The sequence below is a fragment of the Amblyraja radiata genome, chromosome 3 (assembly GCF_010909765.2).
Source record: "Amblyraja radiata isolate CabotCenter1 chromosome 3, sAmbRad1.1.pri, whole genome shotgun sequence".
NCBI lineage: Eukaryota > Metazoa > Chordata > Chondrichthyes > Rajiformes > Rajidae > Amblyraja > Amblyraja radiata.
Genome location: NC_045958.1, coordinates 118,573,334 through 118,600,015, shown reverse-complemented (window position 1 = coordinate 118,600,015; position 26,682 = coordinate 118,573,334). Strand labels below are relative to the sequence as shown.

Below are 26,682 nucleotides of genomic sequence, written 5' to 3'. Positions count from 1 at the left end.
TAATTAGCTACAATTAGGTAACTAACTAATTATATGCTTTAATTTCGGGTCATCCAAGTAAGATTGTTTCATATTTGTTTCAGAATGCTTCAATCTATAATAACACAAAATGTCATTCAGTTCTCTTAATTTTTAAGAAAGTTAAGGGCTTTTGACTGTCCTCGATCACAGCTTTTGTGTTAAGTCAATGGAAAAGCAATAGGGAGGTTGCACGAAAGGTCACTGGGTCATAGGGCTCGACGCACGGAGCCGCTAACTCCAACTGGAAGACATCCGTCACTTCCGGTATATGTTAATAATGCTAGAAACGCGTACTTTCCTACCTGTTAAAATCCGCCAAAATGTTGAATTTTTACGCTGAAAATAATTGTGGGAGTCGGGGTATGTGTGAGAGACATGTACCCAACTTTAGAATTCCAAACGTGAAGCGAAATGAAGGTATAGAGAAGCGAGAACTGAAGGGACTACAGCAGCTAAAGTGATTGGTAAACATTGAAAATATTGGTAATTATCGCGTTTGCTCACTGCATTTCATCAAGTAAGGCATTATTTGTGTTTTTTCTTGATTCCTTTGGTATCTAAAAATTCTCAGAAGTGATAAGTCTGGCTGTAAATTTTTCTTCAGATGCGTTTTCATTTTGTATGTAAAAACCCACGAGAACCAAGGGCGATTTAAAAAAATAACAGCCAGATTTATCACTTCTGAAACTTTTTAGATGTCAAAGGAATCAAGAAAAAACACAAATAATGCCTTACTGTTGATGAAATGCAGTGAGCAAACGGCCAATGTTCGCCAAACACTCTGGCTGTTGTTGTCCCTTGAGCTCTCGTTTCTATTTACCGTCATTTCTCCTCACTTTTGGAATTCTGAAGTAGGATAAATGTCTCACACGGTTATCCCGATTTCCATAATTATTTACAGCGCAAAAATTGACATTTTCAGCGGGTTTTAACGGGCCCGCTACACTGGAAACAATGGTAAGTGCCTACCTGCAGTTCATCGCGTGTAATCCATTTGGAGTAGCGTAGCAACAGTACGGGTCATGGGTCGTGACCCGACTGCCGTGAAACCTCCCTATAGGGAACATGATGCTAATTTCCGAGTATGAACATGGCCATAACCTTTTTAATACTGAAGATATGAAAGTGAATTAGGTGTCAAATTAAACTTCTTTTTATGCTTTATCTGATGGGATAAATTGCAGACTTGATTTTTAAAATCTCAAAATTTTGTAACATTGCTACTATCAGGCTGGAGGTACAGAAACCTGATGTCGCACATCTCCAGGTTCAGGATCAGTTACTTTCCAACAACTATCGGGATCTTAAACCCATCTCCACAAACCTAATCCTTAACGGATCACCACTGTTTTCAAAATGGCATATTCTTGAACTAATAAATGTAACGTTTTTGCACATGCTTCTTCTTTCGCTTTCTTGCAGAAGTTATGTGTAATTTATCTGTGTGTTGTCTGTGAGTCCGTGAAGCTGCTGCAGAAGATGATGCCTGCACATCGATGGACTTGAGCATTTGACTTGACTGTTAAAAAACATAAAGTGCTGGATTAATCATCGGGTCAGGCAGCATCTCTGGGGAACATGGATAGGCGACCTTTTGGAATCCTTTGGAATCCTTCTTCAGTCTGATTCTGATGGTGGGAGGAGGAGGAGGTGGAGGAGGAGGAGGGGAGGAGGTGGAGGAGGAGGAGGGGAGGAGGTGGAGGATGAGGAGGGGAGGAGGAGTAGGAGGAGGCGGAGGAGGAGTGGAGGAGGATGAGGAGGGGAGAGGAAGGTAAATACGCGGTCGCGGCGTCTGGATGAAGCGGCTCCTGCAACGGGGGCGGAACCTCTGTCCGTATGTGAGTGAGCGGGCGGGCGGGCGGGAGGGGTTTGTGTGCGACACCGCGGGCCGGCGCTGGTGGACAAAGATCCTCTCGCGGCTCCAGTATCTCTGCTGGTGGGGACCGGGGCCGGGGCCGGGGGGGAGAGCAGAGCAGAGCGGGGCAGAGCGGGGGAGAGGGCAGAGGGCAGAGGGCAGAGCGGAGCGGGGCCGGGGGGAGAGGGGGGAGAGAAGGAGGGAGCCCGGTGCGGGGCACGGATGTGGAGACGGGGATGCGGATGGGACAGGGACAGGGACAGGGTCTTGGGGAGGTGATGGGGGTCGTGCTGTGGAGGGGGTTTGGGGATGGGATGGGAGGTGGTCGTAGGTGGGGAGAGGGGTCGTGGGGAGGTGGTCGTAGATGGGGGGAGGTGGTCGTAGGTGAGGAGAGGTGGGCGTAGGTGGGGAGAGGTGGTCGTAGGTGGGGAGAGGTGGTCGTAGGTGGGGATGGGGTCGTGGATGGGGTCGTGGATGGGGATGGGGTCGTGGATGGGGATGGGGTCGTGGATGGGGATGGGGTCGTGGATGGGGATGGGGTCGTGGATGGGGATGGGGTCGTGGATGGGGTCGTAGATGGGGAGGGGATGTCGGTGTGGGGGATGGAGAGGCATGTTGTGGATGGGACGGGGGTCGTTGATAGAGAGGGATGGGGGTCATACATGGTGAGGGGATGGGGGACGAGGAAGGGATAGGGGTTGTGGATGGGGAGGGGATGGCCATGGGGATGTGGATAGAGACGGAAGCTGGGAATTGCAGTCGGAGGGTAAGGGGTGCATTGGTGACAGGGATTTGTGTTGTGGTTCTGGATTACAGAGATAAGGTTTAAGGGGGGGGGGGAGAACAAAGAGGGGCCTGGTGCGGATATTTTGTAAGCGCCCTTTATATGGCGACTATTTGCACACCTTGGGTACGCAAGCAAAGAATTTCACTGTGACTTGTTACATGTGACAATAAAATATTTATTCATTCAGGGTCTATCAGGTTGGGGGCTTGGGATTGATGGAGGTGGGGGTCATGGTTTGAAAATGTTTACGATTTGGAGGAAGGTTGTGATTTTAGAAGCGGAGGTGGATTTTGCAGGAATTGTTGGATGATGGGATACATTTTGAGGGATGGACTCGACATATTCAATTTCATTGATGTATATTTGGCTACTTGGATCTTAAAACAAATGTTCTTTTGTTTATTTTCCTGTATAAATCTCTGCACGATTTTTTCACCCTGCTTTAGGCATTGAAGCCATCAGCTCCTTATATTTCCACCAATTTATAGCTTAGAACTTATAGTTCCACTGAACTAGCATGCATGTATAAATAAACAGGAACTCAGGATACTAACACAATAGGTCTCATTGGTTGAGATATTCCCAGCATAAATTCTGTCAGATGAAAAATGTATTACTTTTAAACTATTTTGATACGTCTTGCTTCCAAAATTTCTCGGGTGTTACGAGCTGTCAAGATGCCCGAGCTGAACCCACATTTGGAGATTTTTTCCCCAACAGATTATGGTGAAATTGTATGTGTAATGTTAATTACTGCTGGAATGGAAGGAGTGTGATAATTTTAGTTGAATTGTATTAACAGGTTTTTTTACATTTCAAAGGAAATAACCAAACACAAAGCATAAAATAATGTATGAAGAATCAGAAAAAACCAAGAGGTGGGAAGGTGGCTATGAACGGACTTGGTATGTACTGCAGTATAATTAAGATTGAATATTTCTGTGCTGTATTACTTATATCCAGATGTACTTTATTACTCTGCAGCAACTAATTGGGCATTCAATTTGATATCTCACTCCTTTCTGCTTTGAACCTTTGTCAATTGGTTGTAGCTTGAGCAGAAAAATCCTGGTTGATTCTCCACTGTAGCACTGACAGACTGCAGCTCCTAAGTGGTTAAATTGCTTTTACAGAGGACAATGAAACATACTGTGGCACTATTTCAATGATGAGCAAGAACCTTATTTCTGTTCTCCTAAGCAATGTTTATACCTCAATCATCAAAAAAGATTATCTGATCACTTTGTGGAACCTTGCTGTTTACAAATCGGTTCCCACATTTCCTACATTACATGAATAGTTGCATTAATAAAAAAACATTGGTTGCGAGGTATTTTGCGTCATATCTAGGTTATGAGAGGCTGTATATAATTCCAAGTTGTTTCTTATTGGAAAAGGGGACATTTTTAAAAATCAATTTAAGTGTCAGCCTGTATTCTAGACGGAGACAAGCTTACAAACTTCTTGCTCAAAATCAAGAGAACTATCAACTGAGCTATTATTATTAATTTAATGATTTGGTAATCAAATCTTATTACTACCTTAGACGATCTTTTGTCATGCAATTTTTGCAGCACAGAGGCAGTTATTCGATCTGTCAAGTCTGTGTCAGTTTCTCTAGAACTATACCATCAGCCCCGTTCCCCTATATTTCTTGCCAGAACCCTGCAAATTACTTTTGCTCAACCGTTTACTCGATTCCCTTTTTGTAAGGGCTGATTGACTGTTTCCACAATCATTGTAGACAGGAAATTACAAATCGTATCTACTTTGCAAATAAAGTTTATTAACTAACATTTCTTTATTTTGTCTAGGAAATAAAAATATATTTCTGTCCACATGTCCAATAACTAATAAGAACAGGTTCCCTTGTTAAATCAGATTTGATCTTAACCACCTCCATCTTTTAATTGTTTTTGCTCATTGAAAAACAAAGGCAGACTCACATGATTAGCCTTTTGCCCCAAATGCCTTATCCCTGGAGCTGTTTTAGTATATATTTTCTGCATTTCTTGAAGACTGTCACATCCTTCCTTAGTCTGCACTTGAGGCTACCTTGGTGTTTATTAAGTTCAATGTCACTACTCCCTTTCTGTACTCTTCGCCCCTTTATATAAATCGCAGGATCCCATATGTATCACTAACCACTTGTCCTGCTACTTAAATATATATTTACATGCTCTCATCCTGCACAGCATCACAACAATGCTTGTTTAAAATATCTTGGTTTAATATATGGAAACGTACCCTACACCTCTCTCTCATAATCTTTTACTTTTATTAACAGGGAAGTCCTCAAAGAAGATGAGTCGGGTTCCCTTAAAGCCACGGTGGATGATCTTCTATTCAAAGAGAAAAGAAAAAGGTAACAGATTCCTAGTGAATACATTTTAATTCATTGAGGTACAGTAACATGAGAATGCATTTCTTTACATTATGAACTCACATTTGGGATGTCTGTTTAAGAAGTGAGGAAATAGCAGAGGTTTTGACCAGATATTTTCAAATATCATTTGGATTTGAAAGTTATGCTGACTTAAAACTCAGCTTAACTATTTAGAATAATCCTCTTTAATTGTGGGTGCACAAAAGTGCTGGAGAAACTCAGCGGGTGCAGCAGCATCTATGGAGCGAAGGAGATGGGCTTCACAAAAACCTCTTTAATTGTGCCTGTTTCTCCTATGTAGAGTCTTTGAATCACATGGGCAAGTTAGACTCGGAATGGTAAGTATTCTATATGTAATCTTTAAGATACTGATTTAGCAGATAATTACACTTTGATTTTGGTGTGTATGCTGTACACATTACAAGATATTCTGCATATTAATTATTCTTTATTTGTATGATTTATTCAAATTTAAAGATGCGGCACTTATATGTGATAATAGACATGTCTAAATCAATGGAAGACCAAGACTTGAAACCGAACCGACTTACCTCAACATTAAAGGTAAAATAAAAGTTATGTTCTCTTATTTTAACATCCTGTGTATCATGTTAGCTACTTATTGTAATAACAAATTGAAGCATTTATATAATGTTCTCTGATTTAATTGAAATAATATGTAATATAATGTAAGAATGTGTAACAAAGAGCTTATAACTCTTCTATTTTCCTTAGTATATCTGTGCACACTACCATGTCCTTGTTTTGTATTACTTATTCTTCTGAGCTAATTGAATCATTAATCCATGTTACACAAAAATGGAAAATTGGAGTAAGAGATAAAGTTAATGTCCTTAAACGTTATGTGTCAGCACCTACTACCCCCAGAAATATCAGTCCTTAATATTAGTTGAAAGAAAAATGTTGGACTGTTAAGTTGACTGATGGCTGAAAACAAATCACTTGCAGTGTGACAAATTGTGAGCTTGCGAGGAGTGGAATCCTAACCTAAGGCAGTCTCGCTCCTTAACTTCAGTTATTTTCCCACTCATCCTGGGTGTTCACTGAGTCTTAGTAAACATCCATTGTGGTGACAGTAAAGAAAAAGCAGAAATAGTAAGCTCAATTCTCTCTTCCTGATGATATCCATACTGTATTTTCTAAAATTAAAAAACTGTTAAAGGGAAAGTAAACCAAACTTCAGATATTCAATTCCCATTTTCTCCCATTTGTCACGAGTATGTCATGAATTTGAGTAGACTTGATGATTTGATAGGCAAGGGTCTGTTTCACTTGGTTCAGAATCACTTCACGGGATGCAATTACTTAAGAATTGTAATTTCTTCTTATGTTAAATTACTTGATCAGGTTTGAATGGGAAGGACTCTCTTATTTTTGGAACTGAGAAGGCAGAATTATAGTGATAACACAGAGACAGGCTCTTTAGTCCAATGAATTCATGTTCAACATTAAGCACTACCTCATGCTAAACTCATTTAGTTCAAGTTCAAGTGAGTTTATTGTCATGTGTCCCTGATAGGACAATGAAATTCTTGCTTTGCTTCAGCACACAAAACATAGTAGGCATTTACTACAAAACAGATCAGTGTGTCCATATACCATAATATAAATATTTACCATCAAATCCTGCTAGATTCTACTTCTCGCCTGCAGACTATGCACAATTTACACTGGATAATTAATCAACCTTTGGAGGAAGAAACCCCACACAGATCATTGCTGAATTCAGAGTTCATCTTCAGAAGTTCTATGAGCAGAATTAGGCCATTTGACCCATTAAGTCTACTCTGCCGTTCAATTATGACTGATCTATCTTTCCCTCGCAACCCCATTCTCCTGCCTTCATCCCATAACCCCTGACACCCTTACAATTTTCAATTGCTATCTTCATTTAAAATATTACTGTTGCTCTTTCCTTGTTCCTTCCATGTTGTCTGCCACTGATATTTGATGGTATGGCAGATGTCAAATACTGGAGATGCTGGAAATATGAAATAATACTAAGCATGCCAGGCAGTATCTGTCAAAATTAATTTTAAGTTCAAGTTTAAAATAATTCATAAGAACTGAGTTTCTGAAGCTGTGATTAGGTGTAATTCTACAAGCCTCTCCTGTCAAAGAGCAAGAGGAATACAAGCAGGATTATCTGCATCAGAAGCTTACAGCAAGCCTTTATGTGAAACTGGGTTGTGGAAGATGCATGTTGTCTTTTTCAGCTTGTAGTTTGCATCAATTGCTTGCTTCGTTACATTCAATCATCATTATTCTTTTCTGTTTTTCTCCAGTTACTAGAATACTTTGTAGATGAATACTTTGACCAAAATCCCATTAGTCAGGTAAGAATTAATATTGTGGAGGAAGGAACTGCAGATGTTGGTTTGACCGGAAGATAGACACAAAATGCTGGAGAAAATGGGAATTAATAGACACAAATGCTTCTGAAGCAGGGTCTCGACCCGAAACATCACCTATTCCTTCTATCCAGAGATGCTGCCTATCCCGCTGAGTTACTCCAACATTTTATACCTATCTTAAAGATGAATATTTATGGGTCAAGACAAATTCAGTGAATGCATTTCTTGTCTTTTCATGTCTCTTATCATAACTCTATCCACTTGCTCCTTCAAACATTTTACTGATTATGTTTATACAATGATTACTGTTATTTTCCCTTCAGCCCTAATGGAAACACAACTTGTATAATGTGTATCTGTATTTAGTTTTATTTCAAGTTAACAATTAGTGGGATTAATTGCATTACAAAGAGTAACTAATATTTTTCTCCTTGTGCTCAGAACTGTTTTTCAGAACTGGTTTGTAATACATTTGAGCCTTTGGCCATGATTCTTTTTCTATCTTTTAAATATGAGGGATAAGTCAAGATTGACAATGGGTGTTGTGTGGATGAAAGACATTTGTGTGGATTAAAAGTATTTTTTTCATTGCAGCAAAATATCCATGACCTGCATTGTTGTTCCTTTTTAATTTTTAGATTGGTATAATTTCTACAAAAAACAAAAGGGCAGAAAAGCTTACCGAACTTGCAGGTAATGGTGTATTCAATACTACCTTAAAATAAGAAATAGGCACGGCGGTAATATTGTCTGGGCGACAAATAGTTTAGTTGCCATTACATTTAGTATTAATATGCAATGAAGGAACTTGCTGTTCCGTTTAAAGTGTTGGAACCTGGCTCTCACCTCTGCTCTTGAAAATACAGATAACCCATCATAATAGACCATAATGGGAGGGGAGTGGCGGGGGAGGGGAATGGCGGGGGAGGGGAGTGGCGGGGGAGGGGAGTAGCGGGGGAGGGGAGTGGCGGGGGAGGGGAGTAGCGGCGAGGGAGGGGGGAGGGAATGGTGGTCATTATTGTCGATTGTCTGCTACAACCGAGTAAGGCAATGTTAGTTCCGATATTCTAAATGTTATATCTGAAGTAGTATATGAAAGATAAAATAGATACTGAAAGCATGATAAAAAAGCCAACTTCCAGCAGTACTTCACATATTCCATCATGGATTGCATTGTATTTGGAAAAAGGTTCATATAAACAGTGCACGTAATTCTTTATTAGTACAGGTGTCAGAGGTTATGGGGAGATGGCAGGAGAATGGGGTTAGGAGGGAGAGATAGATCAGCCATGATTGAATGGCAGAGTAGACTTGATGGGCCGAATGGCCTGATTCTACTCCTATTCCTTATGGCCTTTATAAATTCGTGTTATTTTTCTTTGCCCATTGCCGCCACCGAGTGGTCACTCCGCCCACTATAACTGAAATCTATTAAAAAGTGGCCCGTAATACCGAGGGCAGTCTATATCCTTGTTTCTGCCCATTGTGAATGCAACTTGAAATATATTTCATGAATATTCATAGTGGATGATGTAGCATTCAAATGAACATGCAACTGTACAATGGGGTGCAGATGGATATACAAATGCTTCAGTCATCCTATATTGCGTTCCCAGAATTGTTGCCTCTAATTGCTTCTTCAAATTTGATAAAGTTAGTATAATTTAGGCAAATTAGTAGTACCTACATCTTTGTTATTCCTTGCACAATGGATATAGATTTTATTTTGGAAAGATGAAATGGCCGGTTTGCTTCCCGGAGCTGCTTTCATCATGATCTTCTTTTGACACTGGAAAAAAAAGTCCAATGAGACCTACTTACATCCACTAAGGGCAATCATCAATGCAGTGCATCAAGACGAGCATTTAGTTTCTTTAGCGTGAGAGGTTTTCTCATTGAATATCATTTTATTCCCTTGTTTTACACTTGGTTTCCTTCCTTCATTTGACATCAGTGATTCAAAGACACCAGCAACCCTTTGATTCCTTTGTTGAGTGAGTTTCCTTGTTGTGTGAGCCTAACAGTAAGTGCCGTTAACCAACTTGTTGCAAGGGTATTGGAATTGTCAAATCTGACAACAAATAATTTTGAAATCATGTGAATCAACTTACAGAACATATTCAATTCAATTCAATTTATTTGTCATTTGGACCCCTTGAGGTCCAAACGAAATGTCGTTTCTGCAGCCATACATTACAAAACAAAAAAGACCCGAGACACAACACAGTTTACACAAACATCCATCACATCGTTGTGATGGAAGGCAAAAAAACCGTATCTCTCCACTGCACTCTCCCCCCCGATGTCAGAGTCAGAGTCAAAGTCAAAGCCCCCGGCTGGCGATGGCGATTGTCCCGCGGCCATTAAAGCCACGCCGGGTGATGCAAGGTCGCGCACCGGGTCTAGTTGTTAGAGCCCCTGGCTCGCGCTCGCAAAGTCCCGCAGCCATTCCAAGCCGCGCAGGGCGGTGCTGTAAGGCCCCGCTCCAGGTGCTCTTCAACCCTGCAACTCGGGCGGGAGAAGTCGCCGTTGCGGAAGCCCCGAAAAGCGGTCTCCCCCCAGGGACCCGCGGGCTCCCGGTGTTGCCGTCCGCCAAACCCGCCGTTGCAGCCTCCGAAGCTCCGGGGGTCGGGTGGCAGCCACGCTCCACCACAGCTCCACCCGCTCCGGACTCGGCCAGCCCCGTGACGGTGAGTAGTCGGCAGCTCCGCAGCTGGAACCCCAGGTCGTTCCTGTTGGAGGCCGCTCCACGTTGCAGCCCCAACGACAACGGAGACCCGACAAAGAAAAGGTCGGGTCTCCCGGGCAGGGGAAAGATTTTAAAGTTACCCCCCCCCCCCCCCCCCCCCCCCCCCCCCACGCACATACCCCAACAAAAAAAATAACAAAAACTACATAAAAACAAGACAAAAAATAATAAAAACACAGACGGACTGCAGAGGCCGCTGCTGACGAGAGTCGCGCCGCCCACAGGAACAGACCATGTAGCCCACAATATCTGCCAAGCATGATGCCAAGTTAATCTTTGTCTGCACCTGGTCTATATCCATCTATTCCCTGCATATCCGTGCCTATCTAAAAGCCTCTTAACTGTCGCTATTGTGCCTATCTTCACCACCTCTCTGGTAGCATATTAGACAATAGACAATAGGTGCAGGAGTAGGTCATACGGCCCTTCAAGCCAGCACCGCCATTCAATGTGCTCATGGCTGATCATCTACAATCAGTGCCCTGTTCCTGCCTTCTCCCCATATCCCCTGACTCTACTATCTTCAAGAGCCCTATCTAGCTCTCTTTAAAGTTTCCAGAGAACCGGCCTCCACCAGAGAATTCCACAGACTCAACTCTGTGTGAAAAAGTGTTTCCTCATCTCCGTTCTAAATGGCTAACCCCTTATTCTTAAACTGTGGCTCCTGGTTCTGGACATCCATGCTGGAGACATCCATCACTGTGTAAAAAGAAAAGTTGCCCTGTACACCTTTTTATTTTAAGCTCTGTTAAACTTAATGTACAGCATTAGGTTAGTAGCAGGAAGACGGACCATTTGTGATCTATTTTCTTTAATTCTCTCTGCCACTGAGAACTGCGGTAATCTCATATTAGGATTTGTTTCTCATTGTTTCTACATTAGGAAATCCGAAGAAACACAAAGAAGCCTTAAGTAAAGCTGTTGGTGGCTCATGCAGTGGCGAACCCTCTCTTTATAACTCACTCTCTCTTGCCATGGATACCCTGAAGTAAGTGTTTTTAGAATATGATTAATACCGTTGTAGCTTTTCACTGTTTCTCCCTCCGCCCATCCACTGCAGTTTCATTCAATATTTAGTTCCTCTTTCTCCGGAGGTGCTTTGAAAGTGCGATTTGGTTTAAATTTGTACAAATGACATAACCTCTATTTTCTCTTCTCAACCTATTTTCTCTTCTCAACCAAAAGGCACATGCCAGGGCATACCAGTCGTGAAGTACTTGTCATTTTCAGTAGTCTTACAACTTGTGACCCATCTAACATTTATGATCTTATTAAGGTAAATATTTAATATATTTATGTCATAACTAATGTGTTGCTGACGTAATGTATATTGGGAGGGGACAGTGTGTTGAGAAGTTTTTATAATGGGAATTTTACAGTGGAAGTAACTGCTTACGATTCTTCATGTGACAAATTTCCCACGAGCAAGGCTGGGATGGGGGCTTGAATTGATTAATACTGTTCAGACATTTCCACAGAGCAGCTGAATAGAAATTGGGCCGAAGGAAGCCTCACTTTGAACGACTGTTCCATATTTCCTCACAATTCATTGTTCTTTTCGCAGCCAATATATTTTGTGTGATAAGGGTCAGGGAGTGAGAGTATAGTTTGCCCTTGAGAAAGCTGGGTCAGATGCAACTGCAGAAAGTGCTATAGTTCCACCAACAAGTGCAATTTTAGGAGGCATTTTTGTTAACTTTATAGTTAATTGTCCCTGCTTGGGTGGTGAAGAGGGGCTACATTGGCTGGAATTCCAGGATTAAAGAGAAAACTGCAGAATGTGCACTGCTCATTGCTGTCTGGTATATCTCTGCTGGAAGTTGTAAAGCTGCATTGAATAAATTGTATTAGAACATAGAATAGTGCAGCACGGGCCCGGCTCTTGGGCCCACAGACGCTGAACATGATGCCCAGATAAACCGATCTCATCTGCCTGCACATGATCCATATTACTTCATTCCCTGCATATCTATGTGCCTATTTAAGAGCCTCTTAAATGCTGCATCGTATCTGCCTCCAATAGTGCCCCTGACAGTGCGTTACAGACACTTAGCACCCTCTGTGTAAAGCAGACGCTTGCCCCGCACATCTTCTTTAAATTTTATCCCTTTCACATAGCTATGCTCTCTAGTCTTTAACATTTAAACTCTGACTACACTATTTATGCCTCTCATAATTTTAAATACTTCTATCAGGGCTCCCCTCAACCTCTGGCATTCGGTGTAAATAAAAAATCGATTACACTGGTGAGGTACTGGGTGGCATTTAGTACCTCAGCATGGAGTCAAGGCTGGGGGGGCAGGGAATGTAATCATAGTCAGAGTAGAGAGAAAGCAGGTACAGGATACTGAGTTGGATGATCAGCCATGATCATATTGAACGGCGGTGCAGGCTCGAAGGGCCGAATGGCCTACTCCTGCACCTATTTTTCTATGTTTCTATGAATTGTAGTGTAACCTGTGAAATACTCATTGTGGTATTTTAACATTTTTGTAATTGTGATGGTAATGTTCCCTTTTTTTTTTTTAAAGTGTTTGAAAGCTACTAAAATCCGCGTGTCGGTGATAGGTCTCTCGGCCGAAGTTCGAGTTTGCACTGTTCTTGCACGTGAGACTGATGGTAGGTCATCTGATTGAATCAACTTGTTTTTTCCAGTGTTAAAAAATGAAGCATATTAATTTTAGCGTGCTTGCTTTGAGTTCTTATTATGGTTTCAGTGATCAAGAAGGTGACTGAGTAAAGGACCTGTCCCACGAGCATTCTACTGCATGCGGCAAGCGCGACCAAACCGGAAGCGGAGGCCACGCGGAGGTCGAGTGATCCCGTACGACTTGACGTGAAGTTCGAGCGAAGGCGTACGCCGTCAAGACGCTGTGTACGGCGTCGAGACGCTGTGCATGCCCGTCGAGGCGCTGCGTACGGCCTCAATGCGGCTGCGGGCCGGCAGGCCGTTGCCGCGCAGAATTTTTGGACGGTGTCAGTTTTTCGGAGCCCCGCGCGATGTCAGGACCAGCTCTGCACAACTCCATACGGCTCCGGCGATCGAAGTGGGACCGGCCCCGCGAGGCCGTAAGGCTCAAGCGACCACGTTAGGCCGCGCTTGCCGCAAGCAGTCGCATGCTGGTGGGGCAGGCCCTTTAATCATGCAGAATTACGTGATTGTAACCATGAGATTCATGAAGGCATAGCATTAACAAGAAGCAACTTTGAATGCTTTCCTACTTCAGGTTGCAATTTAGATTTTTTTGTTGAAACTGTCCTTGAATGTTGGTCTAGTGGATAATTGGGCCCCGATGTAATGTCTGGTGTCCTCAACAAGTCTGCTAAAATCTGTGCTGTAGATTCATATTTGAAATATTGCCAATTGGGCAGAGTTCTGGAAGAAGGATGGGAAGGAAAGTTTTTGTTGAAAAATGTAAAATGATCATTTTGTTGGGGGAGATCCTAGCATAAAATGCTGGAGATGCTCAGCAGGTCAGGCAGGATTTGTGGTGAATGAAACAAATCTTTCAGTTCAATCTTTCACCAGATAAAATGTAGTTGTCCTGAAATATTAACTGCTGCTCTTTCCTTGTATGCTGCCCAACTCGCTGTTGATTTCTCCCATTTCAAGTAACCCCTGCTTTCCTTCTCTCTCTGCCCCTCACCCACCCTAGTCGTCCTGCCAGTTCCACTGTTCGCAACCATGTATCCCTTCGTTATCACCTTTTCCGCAGTCAACAATGGACTATTGTGGGCCCCAGCGCTGCCTCTGTCAGACTGTCATCAGTACCGCCTCTGATTTGTTCTGTACCTCTAGTTTCCCTCTCCCCTGACTCTCGGTCTGATGAATGGTTTCGATCTGAAACGTTTTCTCCGGAGATGCTGCCTGACCCACTGAGTGAATCTGGCTTTTGGTGTCTTATCTACTGAATATCTCCAACATTGTTTTTCTTTCAAATTTCCTACATCGGCCGATTTTTGTTTTTTAATATGTGGGGAAGATGGTAATTATTTAATATATCGGATGCCTCCAAATGATTCTAATACAGGTGCACAACCTTTTATCCGAAAGCCTTGGGACCAGACACTTTTCGTAATTCAGAATTTGTCGGCCTTCGGAATGGAAATTTTTTAGCGTGAATTTTAATGGCTGGCTCAGTGGTAGAGTGCTCGGCTCATATCCGCAAGGTCGCGAGTTTGCACCTTGATCTGGCAGTTACTCGGTCGCGAGTTGGAGTCGTCAATGTCGGTTTTTCTTGCAGAATAAATGTCTGTATGAAATGCAGTGTGTTAAATGAATTCCTGAATTTTTAAATGTGCCCGCAGCATTGAATCACCTCTCGCACTCATGTCACCCTAGCGGGGCTACATGCCCTTAGGCGGCCTAGCTCGGGGATTCTTGAATCCCCGAGCTAGGTCGCGAGTTTGCGTCTCGATCCTGGCAGTTACTCGGTCGCGAGTTTGAGTCTTCAATGTAGTTTTTTCTTGCAGAATAAATGTTTGTATGAAATGCAGTGTAGGAGAGGTGTACTGACTGTGTGGGCAGAACTTTGGAAGTGATTGCCCACCAGTCTAAAAATCCGCTGTGTCTCCCTGTCCCTGGGATAGCAGGGGGCGATCAAACAGCACAATACCCCCCTCCCCCTCCAACTCCAGAGGAATCCGCTCCCCGATGGGCCGCTACGGCGACAAGTGGCAGTTTGCCCACAGCCCGAGCTGCGCCCCCTCATCCGCCACCCCAAGAACAAGACGTACCTTGCACACCATCAGCTTCTGCCCCTACGTGTTCCTCTGGAGTTGGAGCGGGGCTGGGCTGGAGTTGCTGCTGGCTGTGGGTCTCTGGGATCTCCGTGCTTGCAGTGGGCCTGGGGGTCGGTGTCCCGTTGGTCCTGACGTCTCCGGGCCACCCCCCTGGACTGGAGCTGAGACTCGGAACTGTACCGCCGTTGCCCCCTCCCTCTGCAACTGCAAACAACCCCACTCTCCTGCAAGGGCGGTACAGTTCCCGGAGGATGGCAGGTGGCCGGAGACGTCAGGACCAACAGGAACCCGCTCCCCGATGGGCCCCAACGACGCCCCGAGCTGCGTCCCGTCATCCGCAACCCAGGTTCCTCTGTAGTTGGAGCGGGGCTGGGCTGGGCTGCTGTTGGCTGTGGGTCTCTGGGTTCTCCGTGCTTGCGGTGGGCCTGGTGGTCGATGTCCAATTGGTCCTGATGTCTCCGGTGACTGGCACGGACCTGCTAGCATTGCCGACGTGAAGACAGTGCAAAGCCCCTGCGCCGGTGCAATGGGCGGGGAGCTGGAGAGGGGAGGGAAGGGGTCACACACATGGCCGGGAAGCAGAGGGGTGTAGGTGGGGTGAAACTGACGGGAGCGACAATCTGCTGCTGCCTGCCCGCTGAGTTAAAAAGTTCCCACGCAAGACTCACGATACACTGTGTATCGTGACCGTGGGAACTTTTTAACTCAACGGGCAGGCAGCAGCAGATTGTCAATTATTAACCCTCCCGCGCAATATACTCTCACCTTCTCTTTTATGAATGGGGATTTAGTTCCCCTTTCTTCGAGGACCGACCGGAGGTTCCGCTGTCATCTCTGCGGGCCGCCCTCGGTGAACGTTTTCAAGGACCTTTCTTCAAGGACCGAAAAAATGTCCGCTATTCGGAGGTTTTCGTTATTTGGATCTTCGGATAAAAGGTTGTGCACCTGTATTACATATCACATAATCAGGTGACTTTTGAGGATGAAACATAGTTTGAGTAATGTTTCTTGAGAAATATTTGTCAGTTGCTCAGTAATGTACATGTTGTCTTTAAACTATCAAGCCAATCTTGAATCATGATTTTTGCAGGGATTTAGTCTGAAATACAAACAGTTTGCACCTTGTGCATTATACATGACAGGCTGAAGGCCATTTCTGTGTTCTACAACCTTGACTCTTTTCTCAATTCCAGTCATGTAACTGTAGGGAAGATCTAGGCAAGGTTTGAAGGGATTCTCATGAATATTTTGCTGGCTAATTATTTGTTAGCATTGTCAAAACCTTTGGAGGGGCTTTGCCTGGGGATCTGATTTCTTCCCACACTCTTGTCAGACTGGTAGATTAATATATTTGGTAAGGGAATTAGGGGAATGGAGGGGTATGTGAGAGAGAAAAGATTATAGGGAAACAATTGAGGGAATGGGACTGATTGGAATGCCCAGGGATCTGGTGTAGTCTCATTGTGTCAAATATCCTCCATCTATGTGGTACGAAATCACCCCGTGTAAAGCTATAGGATCTAAGGAATTGAAAGTCGGGGAAATTGCTTCCCTCACATTTAATTGGAGATGTGACTTTATGTTGTCCTTTCCTAGGTGTACACAATGTTATTTTAGACGAGAGTCATTTTAGAGATCTGCTTAATTACCACGTTCGACCTCCACCTGCTAACTCCAATTCAGAGTGTTCACTCATTCGTATGGGTAAGCACATTCTTACTAAAGGAAACCTTTATGAGTACATGATTTTCTTTGCATCTTGTCATTTCTTTGCATGTGATAGCTAAGATGTTTTTTCTTCATTTCTGTCGATAGCAATTTTAGACTGATGTTGTACCATAGAATGTTATATTTCCAGAATCAGAAAATATGTCCCAAGCTAGTGAGGCATAACATATTTCTAACTTCCAATTATTCTGCATGGAATATAATGGGGTATCTTTTATTCAATCCAGTCTGCCAGTCTCTCTTACCCAATGCTTGTCCCATGGTTCTTTATGGAATAGCTGGCAAAGGTATATTAAGGCTGGGTGAATTTCAAACTAATAAGAATCTAACATTTAGTTTCCACCTTTGTCATATTTGTTTTGCAAACTGTAAAATATTTGGTTAAAATTATTAATTAAAAGTCACCATAGGCAAAAGTTACCATAGGCATTAAAATTTGCCAGTTGGTGGCATTTGATTGCATTTTCCAATATGTTTTGCTGAACAATCAACTCGATAGCATCAACAATCGCAAGAAATGACTCTTGATCATATACCATTATCTGAAAACGGAAGAACCAAAGCACGCAGATCACCATGAGCGACCTTCAAGTTCTGCAGAGATCTCTGTCATCTCTGCACATGAACTGAAGATGTAGTAGGGTAGATGCACAGAATCTCTTGCCCAGAATAGGGGAATCGAGGACCAGAGGACATAGGTTCAAGGTAATGGGGAAAAGATTTAATGGGAATCTGAGGGGTAACTTTTTCACACAAAAGGTGGTGGGTGTATGAAACAAGCTGCAGACGAGGTAGTTGAGGCTGGGACTATCCCAACGTTTAAGAAACAGTTAGACAGGTACATGGATAGGATAAGTTTGGAGGGATATGGACCAAACACAGGCAGGTGGAACTAATGAAGCTGGGATGTGTTGGCCGGTGTGGGCGAGTTGGGCCAAAGGGCCTGTTTCCACACTGAATCACTCTATGACTATCTCTTTCATGAGAGGATTAGTTGTGTGGATGCACAGGGTCTCTTGCCCAGAGTAAGTGAATCGAGGACCAGAGGACATAGGTTTAAGGTGAAGTGGAAAAGATTTAATAGGAATCTGTGCGGGTAACCTTTTCACACAAAGGATGGTGGGTGTATGGAACAAGCTGCCAGAGGAGGTAGTTGTGGCAGGGACTATCCCAATGTTTAAGAAACAGTTAGACTGGTACATGGACGGGACAGGTTTGGAGGGCTATGGACCAAACGTCCATATCCCTCCAAACCTGGGACTGGTGTAGCTGGAACATTTTGGTCAGTGGGCCTGTTTCCACGCTGTATCACTCTATCTGTCACTGAGTATAATATCTAGCCTATTGTCTTTAACCAGTTACCTGGAAAGATATAGAGGGACAGTGAGAGGCTGGGCAGTGTATGGACTACAGAGGGTGACTGTGGTTTTGAATGTACTGTGGGAAGCTAAGTCACCTCAGTATTTTCATCTTGAATAATTACACCTCTTTAAAAATTCTTGTCTCTTCCTGTTTTTTTTGCTAACTTCAATGAGACTTAATGTGAAGTATTGTGTACAGCTTTAGTTTTGTTATTTAAGGAAACGTATCCTTCTATTGGAGTCAGTTCAAAGAAGGTTCCTGAGATTAAGGGAGAGTCTAATGATGAAAAATTGAGTGTTAAGAATGAGGGATGATATAAGAAAAACAGAGCCAACATTATGGGTGGATATTCAGAGATGTTATCACCCATAGCAAGGTCTTCAATTAAGCATATTTTCAGAATATGGAGTATCCATTTAAGGCAGAGCCAACCTTAGTTGAAAAACTTTGGAGTGCTCTATACAATAGAACTGATGAGGCTGATATATTGAACATATTTATGGCTCTGTGAAACAGATTTCTGAACTGTAGCATAATCAAAGGTTAAAGAGACCAGTGGAAAAAAAGTATAGTTGTGGTCAAATTCAGATTAGTTTTGCAGATTTTTTAAAAATACACAAATTGTTGGAGTAACTCAGTGGTCAGGAAACATCTCTGGAGATGATGGATAGGTGACATTTCAGGTCTGGACTCTACAGAATAATTGTGGTGGGGACTGGTGGGGGCGGAACAAAGCCTGGTAAGTGATCAAGTGATTCCTTGCAGATGAGGGTGACTAAAGGGGGGGGGGTTATCATTGGCTATATTTAAGAGGGAGTTAGATGTGGCCCTTGTGGCTAAAGGGATCAGGGGGTATGGAGAGAAGGCAGGTATGGGATACTGAGTTGGATGATCAGCCATGATCATATTGAAAGGCAGTGCAGGCTCGAAGGGCCGAATGGCCTACTCCTGCACCTATTTTCTATGTTTCTATGTTATTGGCAGGTGGTTGGACAACGGTTTTGTAGATCATTTATTAACGTGCATTATATTTGCATTGGTATTAACATCAATAACTAGGCATATTTCTTGCCAAAATGATGTTTGGGTTGATATAATGTTCATTGTGTTAAGAATTTAATTTTGTAAATAAAACATGATTTTTCTTTTGTAAGGTTTCCCCCAGCATACAATGGGATCGTTATCCGATCAGGATGCCAAACCATGTTTCAGCATGGCGTAAGTATGGTAAACAATGGGTAGCTTGATGAAATTGTACATCTAGATCTCCTTATTTGCTTACTTGCTATCCTTAGATTCATGTTTTACAAGGTCAGCCATGTATTACTGAGAATATTGTTAACACATTATGTGTTCTTTCAGAACACACTCTTCTAAGTTTTTCTGTAAATTCTGTTTGCAATGAGCTGGATTGCATTTAATGTGTTGCCAAGTTGTGACAGATCAGCAGACATAATGCAACTGAAGCTGGCGTTGGGTACTATTTTCATCAGAGTCATAGAGTGATACAGTGGAAACTTGCCCACACCGGCCAACGTGTCCGACCTGCCAGCATTTGATCCATATCCCTCCAAACCTGTTCTATCCATGTGCCTGCTTCTTAAATGTTGGGATAGTCCCTGACCTCCACAGCCATCTGTGGCAATGAATTCCACACGTTCACCACCCTCTAACTAAAGAAATTCCTCTTCTTCTCGTTTGTAAAGATGCGTTCTTTTATTCTGAGGCTATGTCCTCTGGTCCTAGACTCTCCCACTAGTGAAACCCTGACTTTTATACATGCTGCCTAACCCGCTGAGTTATTCCAGCACTTGATCATTTTTTGGAAACCTATGCAGTTCCTAGTGTCTATCACTTTCACATCACCTTCCTGGAGGTGTGGTCATGCACGTTAACTCTATCTTGTTCGGTTATTCCAAAATTGCACTTTAATATTTGTTTTGTACTACTTCAGATTGCATTACAATCTTTACACCCTTCTGCTGTTTGGCATTTGTTACAGCATTTATTGCTATTTGGTTATCATGCAACAAAAGCTTTTCACTGTACCTCAGTACATGTAACAAGAAACTAAACTGAAGTGAAACAAAAACTGTGAAGGAAGGAACTGCAGATGCTGGTTGAAACGAAAGATAGACGCAAAATACTGGAGTAACTCAGCGGGACAGTTAGCATCTCTGGAGAGAAGGAATAGGTGATGTTTCGGGTCGAGACCCTTCTTCAGACTCTTCAGTCTTCTCTCCAAAGATACTGCCTGTCCCACTGAGTTGCTCCAGCATTTTGTGTCTATCTTTGAAACAAAAAGTGAACTGAACTGCTATATCTATCAGCATTTATACTGTGTACTCTGAGCTTCATGCAAAGAATGAATTTAATTGCACCCTGGTGTATATGCCAATAAACTAAACTAATCTGATACACGTGGTTGCTTATCAAAATCATTCTAGTTAAGCATAAATTGATTGGCATTCTTTTTTTAATTAAGGTGTTTCAGACTGAGTTTTATACAGGCTACTTTGGTTAACCAATTGGCGCAAATTAATTTTCCATACTTTTGCCATAACTTTCTTTATTTGTACGCACACAGACAGCATTGCCTGCCCATCTTAATTGTCTCAGAGAAGATAATGCTGAACCATCTTCTTGCACCCCTGCAATATGCATGGTATTATTGGGAAAGGATGGATGTGGAGCCAACTTCCACTGTGCTAAATTGCATAGCTAGAGTAACGGGCAGGGACTTGTCAAAAGAAGGCAGTGGCATTTTAATTCACGGTCAAGGTTTCAAGGTCAGTTTATTGTCACATGTACCAGTTAAGGTACAGTGAAATTTGAGTTACCATACAGCCATACTAAGTGAAAAGCAACAAGACACACAACCACATAAAATGAAAGTTAACATAAACATCCACCACAGTGGATTCCACATTCCTCACTGATGGAAGGCAATAAAGTTCACTCTTCTTCCTCTTGTTCTCCCGCGGTCGGGGCAGTCAAAACAACAGCATTCGGGGCGTTGAAAGGACCCGGAAAGCCGACGATCGAAGCCCCAGTCAGGATGATCGAAACTCCCGTGTCAAGGGTGGTTGAAACTCTCCACGGCATGGAGCTCCCGAGTCGACCTCTTCTTACTAGAGACTGCGGGCTTCACAATGTTAAAGTCCACAGGCCCCGCGGTTGGAGCTTCGATCCCCGGCAAAGGGATCGCAAAATCCACGATGTTAATGTCCCGCAGACTCCCGTGGCTTGGAGCGCCGGGTCGGTCTCCAGGAAAGGCCGCCAACTCCATGATGTGGGGCCGCAGTGGGGACAGAGATGGGTGACGTCTCTCATTCCTTTTTCTCTCCAGAGATGCTGCCTGTCCCGCTGAGTTACCCCAGCTTTTTGTGTCAATCTAGAATTAAGTGTTCTTTGCAAAACTGAAATCTGTACATCAGCAGATAGATCACTGGTGAGAAACTGCTTCATAACATCATCCTTCATTTTGCTAATCACTGGAGGGAGACCAAGGTGACAAAGGTCACATTTGATTTGTTTTGCTTTTCAAGGAGAATGCAACTTTGTACAACTTGGGCTGGTACATCAAAGTGAACTGTTTCTAGGTCAGTACTTTATCACCTTATACCTGGATTTTGTTTGGTCTTATTGCTGTATTTAGTGCACTCAACTTGTATGGAGGCCGATTTATGTGATTAAGACCTCTCAGAAGCCTAGATAAAGAATCCACTGGGTGTTTTTGCCTGAACATAGTTGCAAATTCTTTAAGCCTTGTCTTTTTGCATTTAATCATTCCGGATAGTGGGTGTGTTACCTTCCTAGCTTTGCAGCTCTTCAGCTGAAACATTGGGAAAACATAATTCAAAATACTGTCCGTACTCCCTGAAACAGGCAGGGGTCTACAACCTTATTTCTTCCCTTTCTATGGACACGTCACTGATTCTTCTTGAAGTTTTACCTACCCATTTCTCTAGATTTGGAATTTAGAACAGTGAAACTTGACTGGCCTAATCCATCCTTGTTTGCTGGTATTGTTTATTATAGGATCTTGAGATTTGCAAACTCCATGCTGTGAACCGATGACAGTTATATTTACAAATTGAGTTTAGTTAATTTAATTTCCTCTGCTTTCAGACACTTGGATAGCAGCAGTGGGCCAACATTAACACTTGGTGGATATTATTGCCCTCAGTGCAGAGCAAAATATGCTGAGTTGCCTGTGGAGTGTAAAGTCTGTGGTGAGTACTTCCAAACTTAGAAAAGTATTATGTTAAAAATATATATAATGTTACAGCAGGCATGACAGTGGAAAAGTAAATAGGAAAATGCAAGAAATCTGCTTAAACTGAACTGATGAAGATACGAATGAAAAATTTGAGGAAAGGATTGGCAGAGAGATAACTAACAGAAGATAGCTAACAAAGTTAGTGAAAAAGGATAAGGCGAGGTAATGAGTTATTCCGGTGAAACGTTGATAATTCAGCATGTTTGGGATTTTAATGCCGAATAAGCAGATTTCCTGAACGATTGGAACTATTAGAAGGGTCGAGATGGCCTGTTTCCGTGCTGTAATTAAACCCCAACGTACTTTATTAGTTTTGAGGCAGTGTTTATAATATGTTTTCCAGTTATCAGGTAAGTTTCAAAGGGGCCTGGGAACCAAGGTCACGGTGAAGGTAAACGTGTTGTGGGAACTTGAACCCAGGTGATAGGACGGAGAATGCACCCAAGTATTTAAGATAAAACATTTAAGAAAATGTTACTGGGGTTGGAGGATTTAAGTTTGAGGAAGATTGATGTCAGGGCAATGTCTGAAGATTGGATAAAAATGGTGGTACAAATGGATCAGGGTGATGACGAGCTTAGCAGCAGAGTCAATAAATAGCAGGTATTAATACAATGATTAGTGGCTGAGTATCATTTTTTTTGTCCACAAATGGTGATGAACTGAAAATTGCTGCTGTACAGGCAGAATTCCATTGTGCATTTAAAAAAAATGTTGTATGAATACGGCGCACAATGTTGTCCACATGCCTGTAAACAGAGTTGGAAAATGGGTTTGTCTGCAGATCCTGTTTTTGGCTGGGCAGGGTGAGCCAGTGGCAACCTCTGCTGTCGTAAATATATTTAATTCTGGTTCCCTAACTGCTCCGTATATTTGAAGTGGCCCTGAGTGTGGATTGGAAAATGGGTCCAAGAGGTTTGAATTAAGATGAGTGCACCGGTAATACAAAGCACCAGATTCCATAGCAACCTGAGGAAGGCTATGAGATAACTGTTTTAATTGGTCTGGTATTTTGTAAGCCATGTAGCCATGGATAATGGGCCGCAGTTTGGAACCTTGGAATTTTGTCAAAATCATAACTTGCAGATATGTCACTGATGTTAAAAAAGTGAACCAATATTATTCATTTTTTATCCTTTTCTGGGAGTTTAATTTACAAAGGCCCATCCATCCAGGCCGTCAGTATCCATAAAGACTCCTCACACCCTTGTAATGGACTGTTCGAACTACTTCCCTCCGGCAGACGTTACAAGGCCTTCTACGCCCGAACCTCCAGACTCGGGGACAGCTTCATTCCCAGAGCTATAACGGCTCTGAACCGGCCCTGCTGAGTGCCCCCCAACCCCCCTGGACTGTCTCCCTCGGATGGGCACGTCGCACAGACACATCTGCACTTTAGTCTGTTTGAACTGTTCTTTTTACAATCCATGTTCTCGGGGTATCTAAATCTAAATGTTATTAGTTATTTATGTTATGACATCGGATGGAAGCTGCATACCAAATCTCGTTGCGCTTGTGTGCAATGACAATAAAATATATTATTATTATTATTATTAATTCCCTCCGCAGATGCTGCTTGACCTGTTAATCCAGCAGATTGATTATTACTCCATATTCCAGCATCTGCAGTCCCTTGTATCTCTAACCCAGTTGAGATAATTACTTTGGTGCAACTATAAAGATGATGCTTGAGAACACTATTTAGCCTTTTTTTTAGTGGATGCTCTTTGTGTTTGTTCCCATTACACCCTTCATGTGAGCATTAATGTTTGCAAATAAATAGGGCAAACTGTTCTGAACTTTTATTTGTAGTTTGTGTACTTGCCTATCTGGTTTGGCCTGTATAAATGGTATACTGAGAAACATCCCTAATCATAAGTTAATGAGATACTGTTTTATTTTTGTTTCTGGTAGGTCTTACATTAGTCTCTGCACCTCACTTGGCAAGGTCCTACCATCATCTATTTCCACTGGATGCCTTCAGAGAAAGTTCCTTAGAAGAGGTTCAGGGAGAACGGTAGGTAAAGCCACATAAATATAAATATAATCTTCTGTTAAACGAGAAACATGGTATTGGTGTTGGCTTATTATTTAGCCAAGCATTGTTTTGTTGTATGTGGATACATTGGCTATTAAAAAAGTAATATATAAGAGCTGGTGCACATATGAGCCATTTAATAAGACAATGAGGCTGAAAAGCCTCATGCTTTCTGTTTCTAAGTTTTTTATGAGTAATACAAATGTTCAGATCAACTGTGTCCTCTGTTTGTTCAGGTATTGTCAAGGTTGTGAAGGGGATTTGCAAGATCCAATCGTAAGTCTTATACATATTCAATTTACGTCACCTATCCCTTTTCTCCAGAGATGTTGTCTGACCCGCTGAGTTACTCCTGCATTTTGTGTCGATCTTATACAAAGGTCATTTCTTTTTACAAAATTAGTTCTTGGATGTTGTCAGTGTTTCGGCCATACAAGAGCTGGATGAATTGCCAAATTGATGCAATGGATTAATTAATTACATGTATATGTTGTCAAAGTAATGTGGGCATATTTTATTGTGAAATATTAAGACACAAATAGAGTTGTATTGGTGGGAGATACCAATATTAATTATATTGACTGGAGCATCGATGTAGTAAAGGGCTTGGACGGGGCATAATTTGGTGATTATTCAATAAAGCTTCCTTTGTGCCGGCTCCCAAGGGTCGGGCCATCCCAACTATCAAACCCCTCGGCACGGGAATGGTTGGGTCCAGAGGCGGCCCTTAGCTAGAGGGATAAAAGGCAAGGGTTTGGGTGCCATCTTCCTCTGGCGGACTTCCCTGATACCAAGAAGGACATAATAAAAGCTGCCTCTGGAAACACCTGGCTCTTCGCTTTCATTTCGGGACTTACGCCCCACACCTTAATCAATATATCCAGGGCCCTACGAGAGAGGGCACAACATTGGAGCATATTGATGCAACAATACCATGAATGGTGAGACTCAGAGTACCCTGTGCAGTTTTGATAGTCCAGCAATAGGAAGGATGGCACTCAGTTGGAAAGGGTACAGGTGACATTTGTCAGAATGTTACCTAGACCTGAAGGCTTGAGTTATAGGGAGAGGTGGAATAGGCTCAGACATTTTTCTTTGGCGTGTAGGCGGCTGAGGGGTGACTTTATTGAGGTATACAAGATGATGAGGGGCATAGATACAGTGAAGGCCGACAGACCTTTTCCCAGTGCATTCTCAAACTAGAGGGCAAAGACTTAAGTGAGAGGGGAGAGGTTTAAGAGGGACCTTGGACAACTTTGTTAAACAGAGAGCAGTCCATGTTTGGAATGAGCTGCCAGAGGAAGCTATAGAAGCAGATACAATCACAACTTTAAAAATATGTTTGGACAGATATATGGAAGGGTTTAGAGGGCTTTGAACTCAATATGCCTACTTGGTTGGCATGGACACGGTGGGCAGAAGGGCTTGTACCCATGCTGTACAGGTCTATGACACTGGATTTCTTGGATGAATTACAATTTTGTTTATGTTCTCCATATCAGTGATCGTATTTAGATCTCAGGTGAATAAACTTCCAGTTGAAATGAATGTTGCACCTATAAATTAACAGTGTAATTGTTTAAATCCAGTCCAGTTGTAACGTTTTGTTTTAAGTTTGAATGCTGGAATATGTTACCCAACTTGCAATCATGACAATGTATGGCAGAATTTTATTCCCTGAAATAATTAGTTATTATTATTAGCTTAGTTAAATAATCTTGGTTGATATTCATTTGAATGGGAATTGGGGAACAAACTGCCTGTATCCCATTGTAGATGGCTGAGTTATGGAATTGATAGATTTAACTGCATTTTCAGCCCGTTCATTCACTTTAGAATAAGAAGCATAGGATTCCTTTGGGGGATGGAAGTAGTAAATTTGTTTTTGCGAGGTTTGGATTATAATTCTTCTATTTCTTGTAGGTGTATACCTGCAACTTGTGCCAGAACATCTACTGCGTGGAGTGTGATATTTTTATTCATGACACCTTACATTGTTGTCCTGGATGTATTCATAACCAATCCAATCCGTAATGACTGTCAAATAAAATACTAAATTAATGAATAACCAACATTATTTTAGCTGCTGTTGTGAAAATAATAATCTGTGTTCATAGCTGACAAACAAGAGCTAGACTACAGTTGGTTCTAGGTACGGTTGGTTCTGATCAGAAACTTTACAACCATTGCCTGTGAAGAAAAGGCAGCTTTCAAGACCATTGTTCATATGCATTTAATTTTAAGCATATGTAAACAATGACAAAATATTGTTTACATATGATATTCATGTAAAACAATCCGCAATCGTAATTATTGATTCTCCATTCATAATTCTGTAAATTTATTTTTGTTTGGG

General features: G+C 42.4%; 1 protein-coding gene across 3 annotated transcripts; it reads left to right on the top strand.

Annotated features, from left to right (window-relative positions):
• Positions 1-1,872: 1,872 nt before the first annotated feature.
• gtf2h2 (general transcription factor IIH subunit 2) lies at positions 1,873-26,398 on the top strand. 3 transcript variants are annotated; one of them, XM_033018710.1, is made up of 16 exons: positions 1,873-1,933; positions 3,481-3,568; positions 4,951-5,028; positions 5,351-5,387; positions 5,527-5,613; positions 7,356-7,406; positions 8,063-8,117; positions 11,056-11,161; positions 11,359-11,449; positions 12,705-12,792; positions 16,513-16,620; positions 19,161-19,224; positions 22,138-22,241; positions 24,203-24,305; positions 24,563-24,602; positions 26,250-26,398. In XM_033018710.1, the coding sequence occupies exons 2-16, from the start codon at positions 3,513-3,515 to the stop codon at positions 26,358-26,360; spliced, it is 1,179 nt and encodes a 392-aa protein (XP_032874601.1). In that variant the 5' UTR covers positions 1,873-1,933; positions 3,481-3,512; the 3' UTR covers positions 26,361-26,398. The 3 variants fall into 3 exon arrangements, with proteins under 3 accessions (XP_032874601.1, XP_032874602.1, XP_032874600.1); XM_033018711.1 differs by having other exon boundaries at positions 1,881-1,928; positions 3,477-3,568; XM_033018709.1 differs by lacking the exon at positions 1,873-1,933 and having other exon boundaries at positions 2,826-3,568.
• Positions 26,399-26,682: the final 284 nt, after the last annotated feature.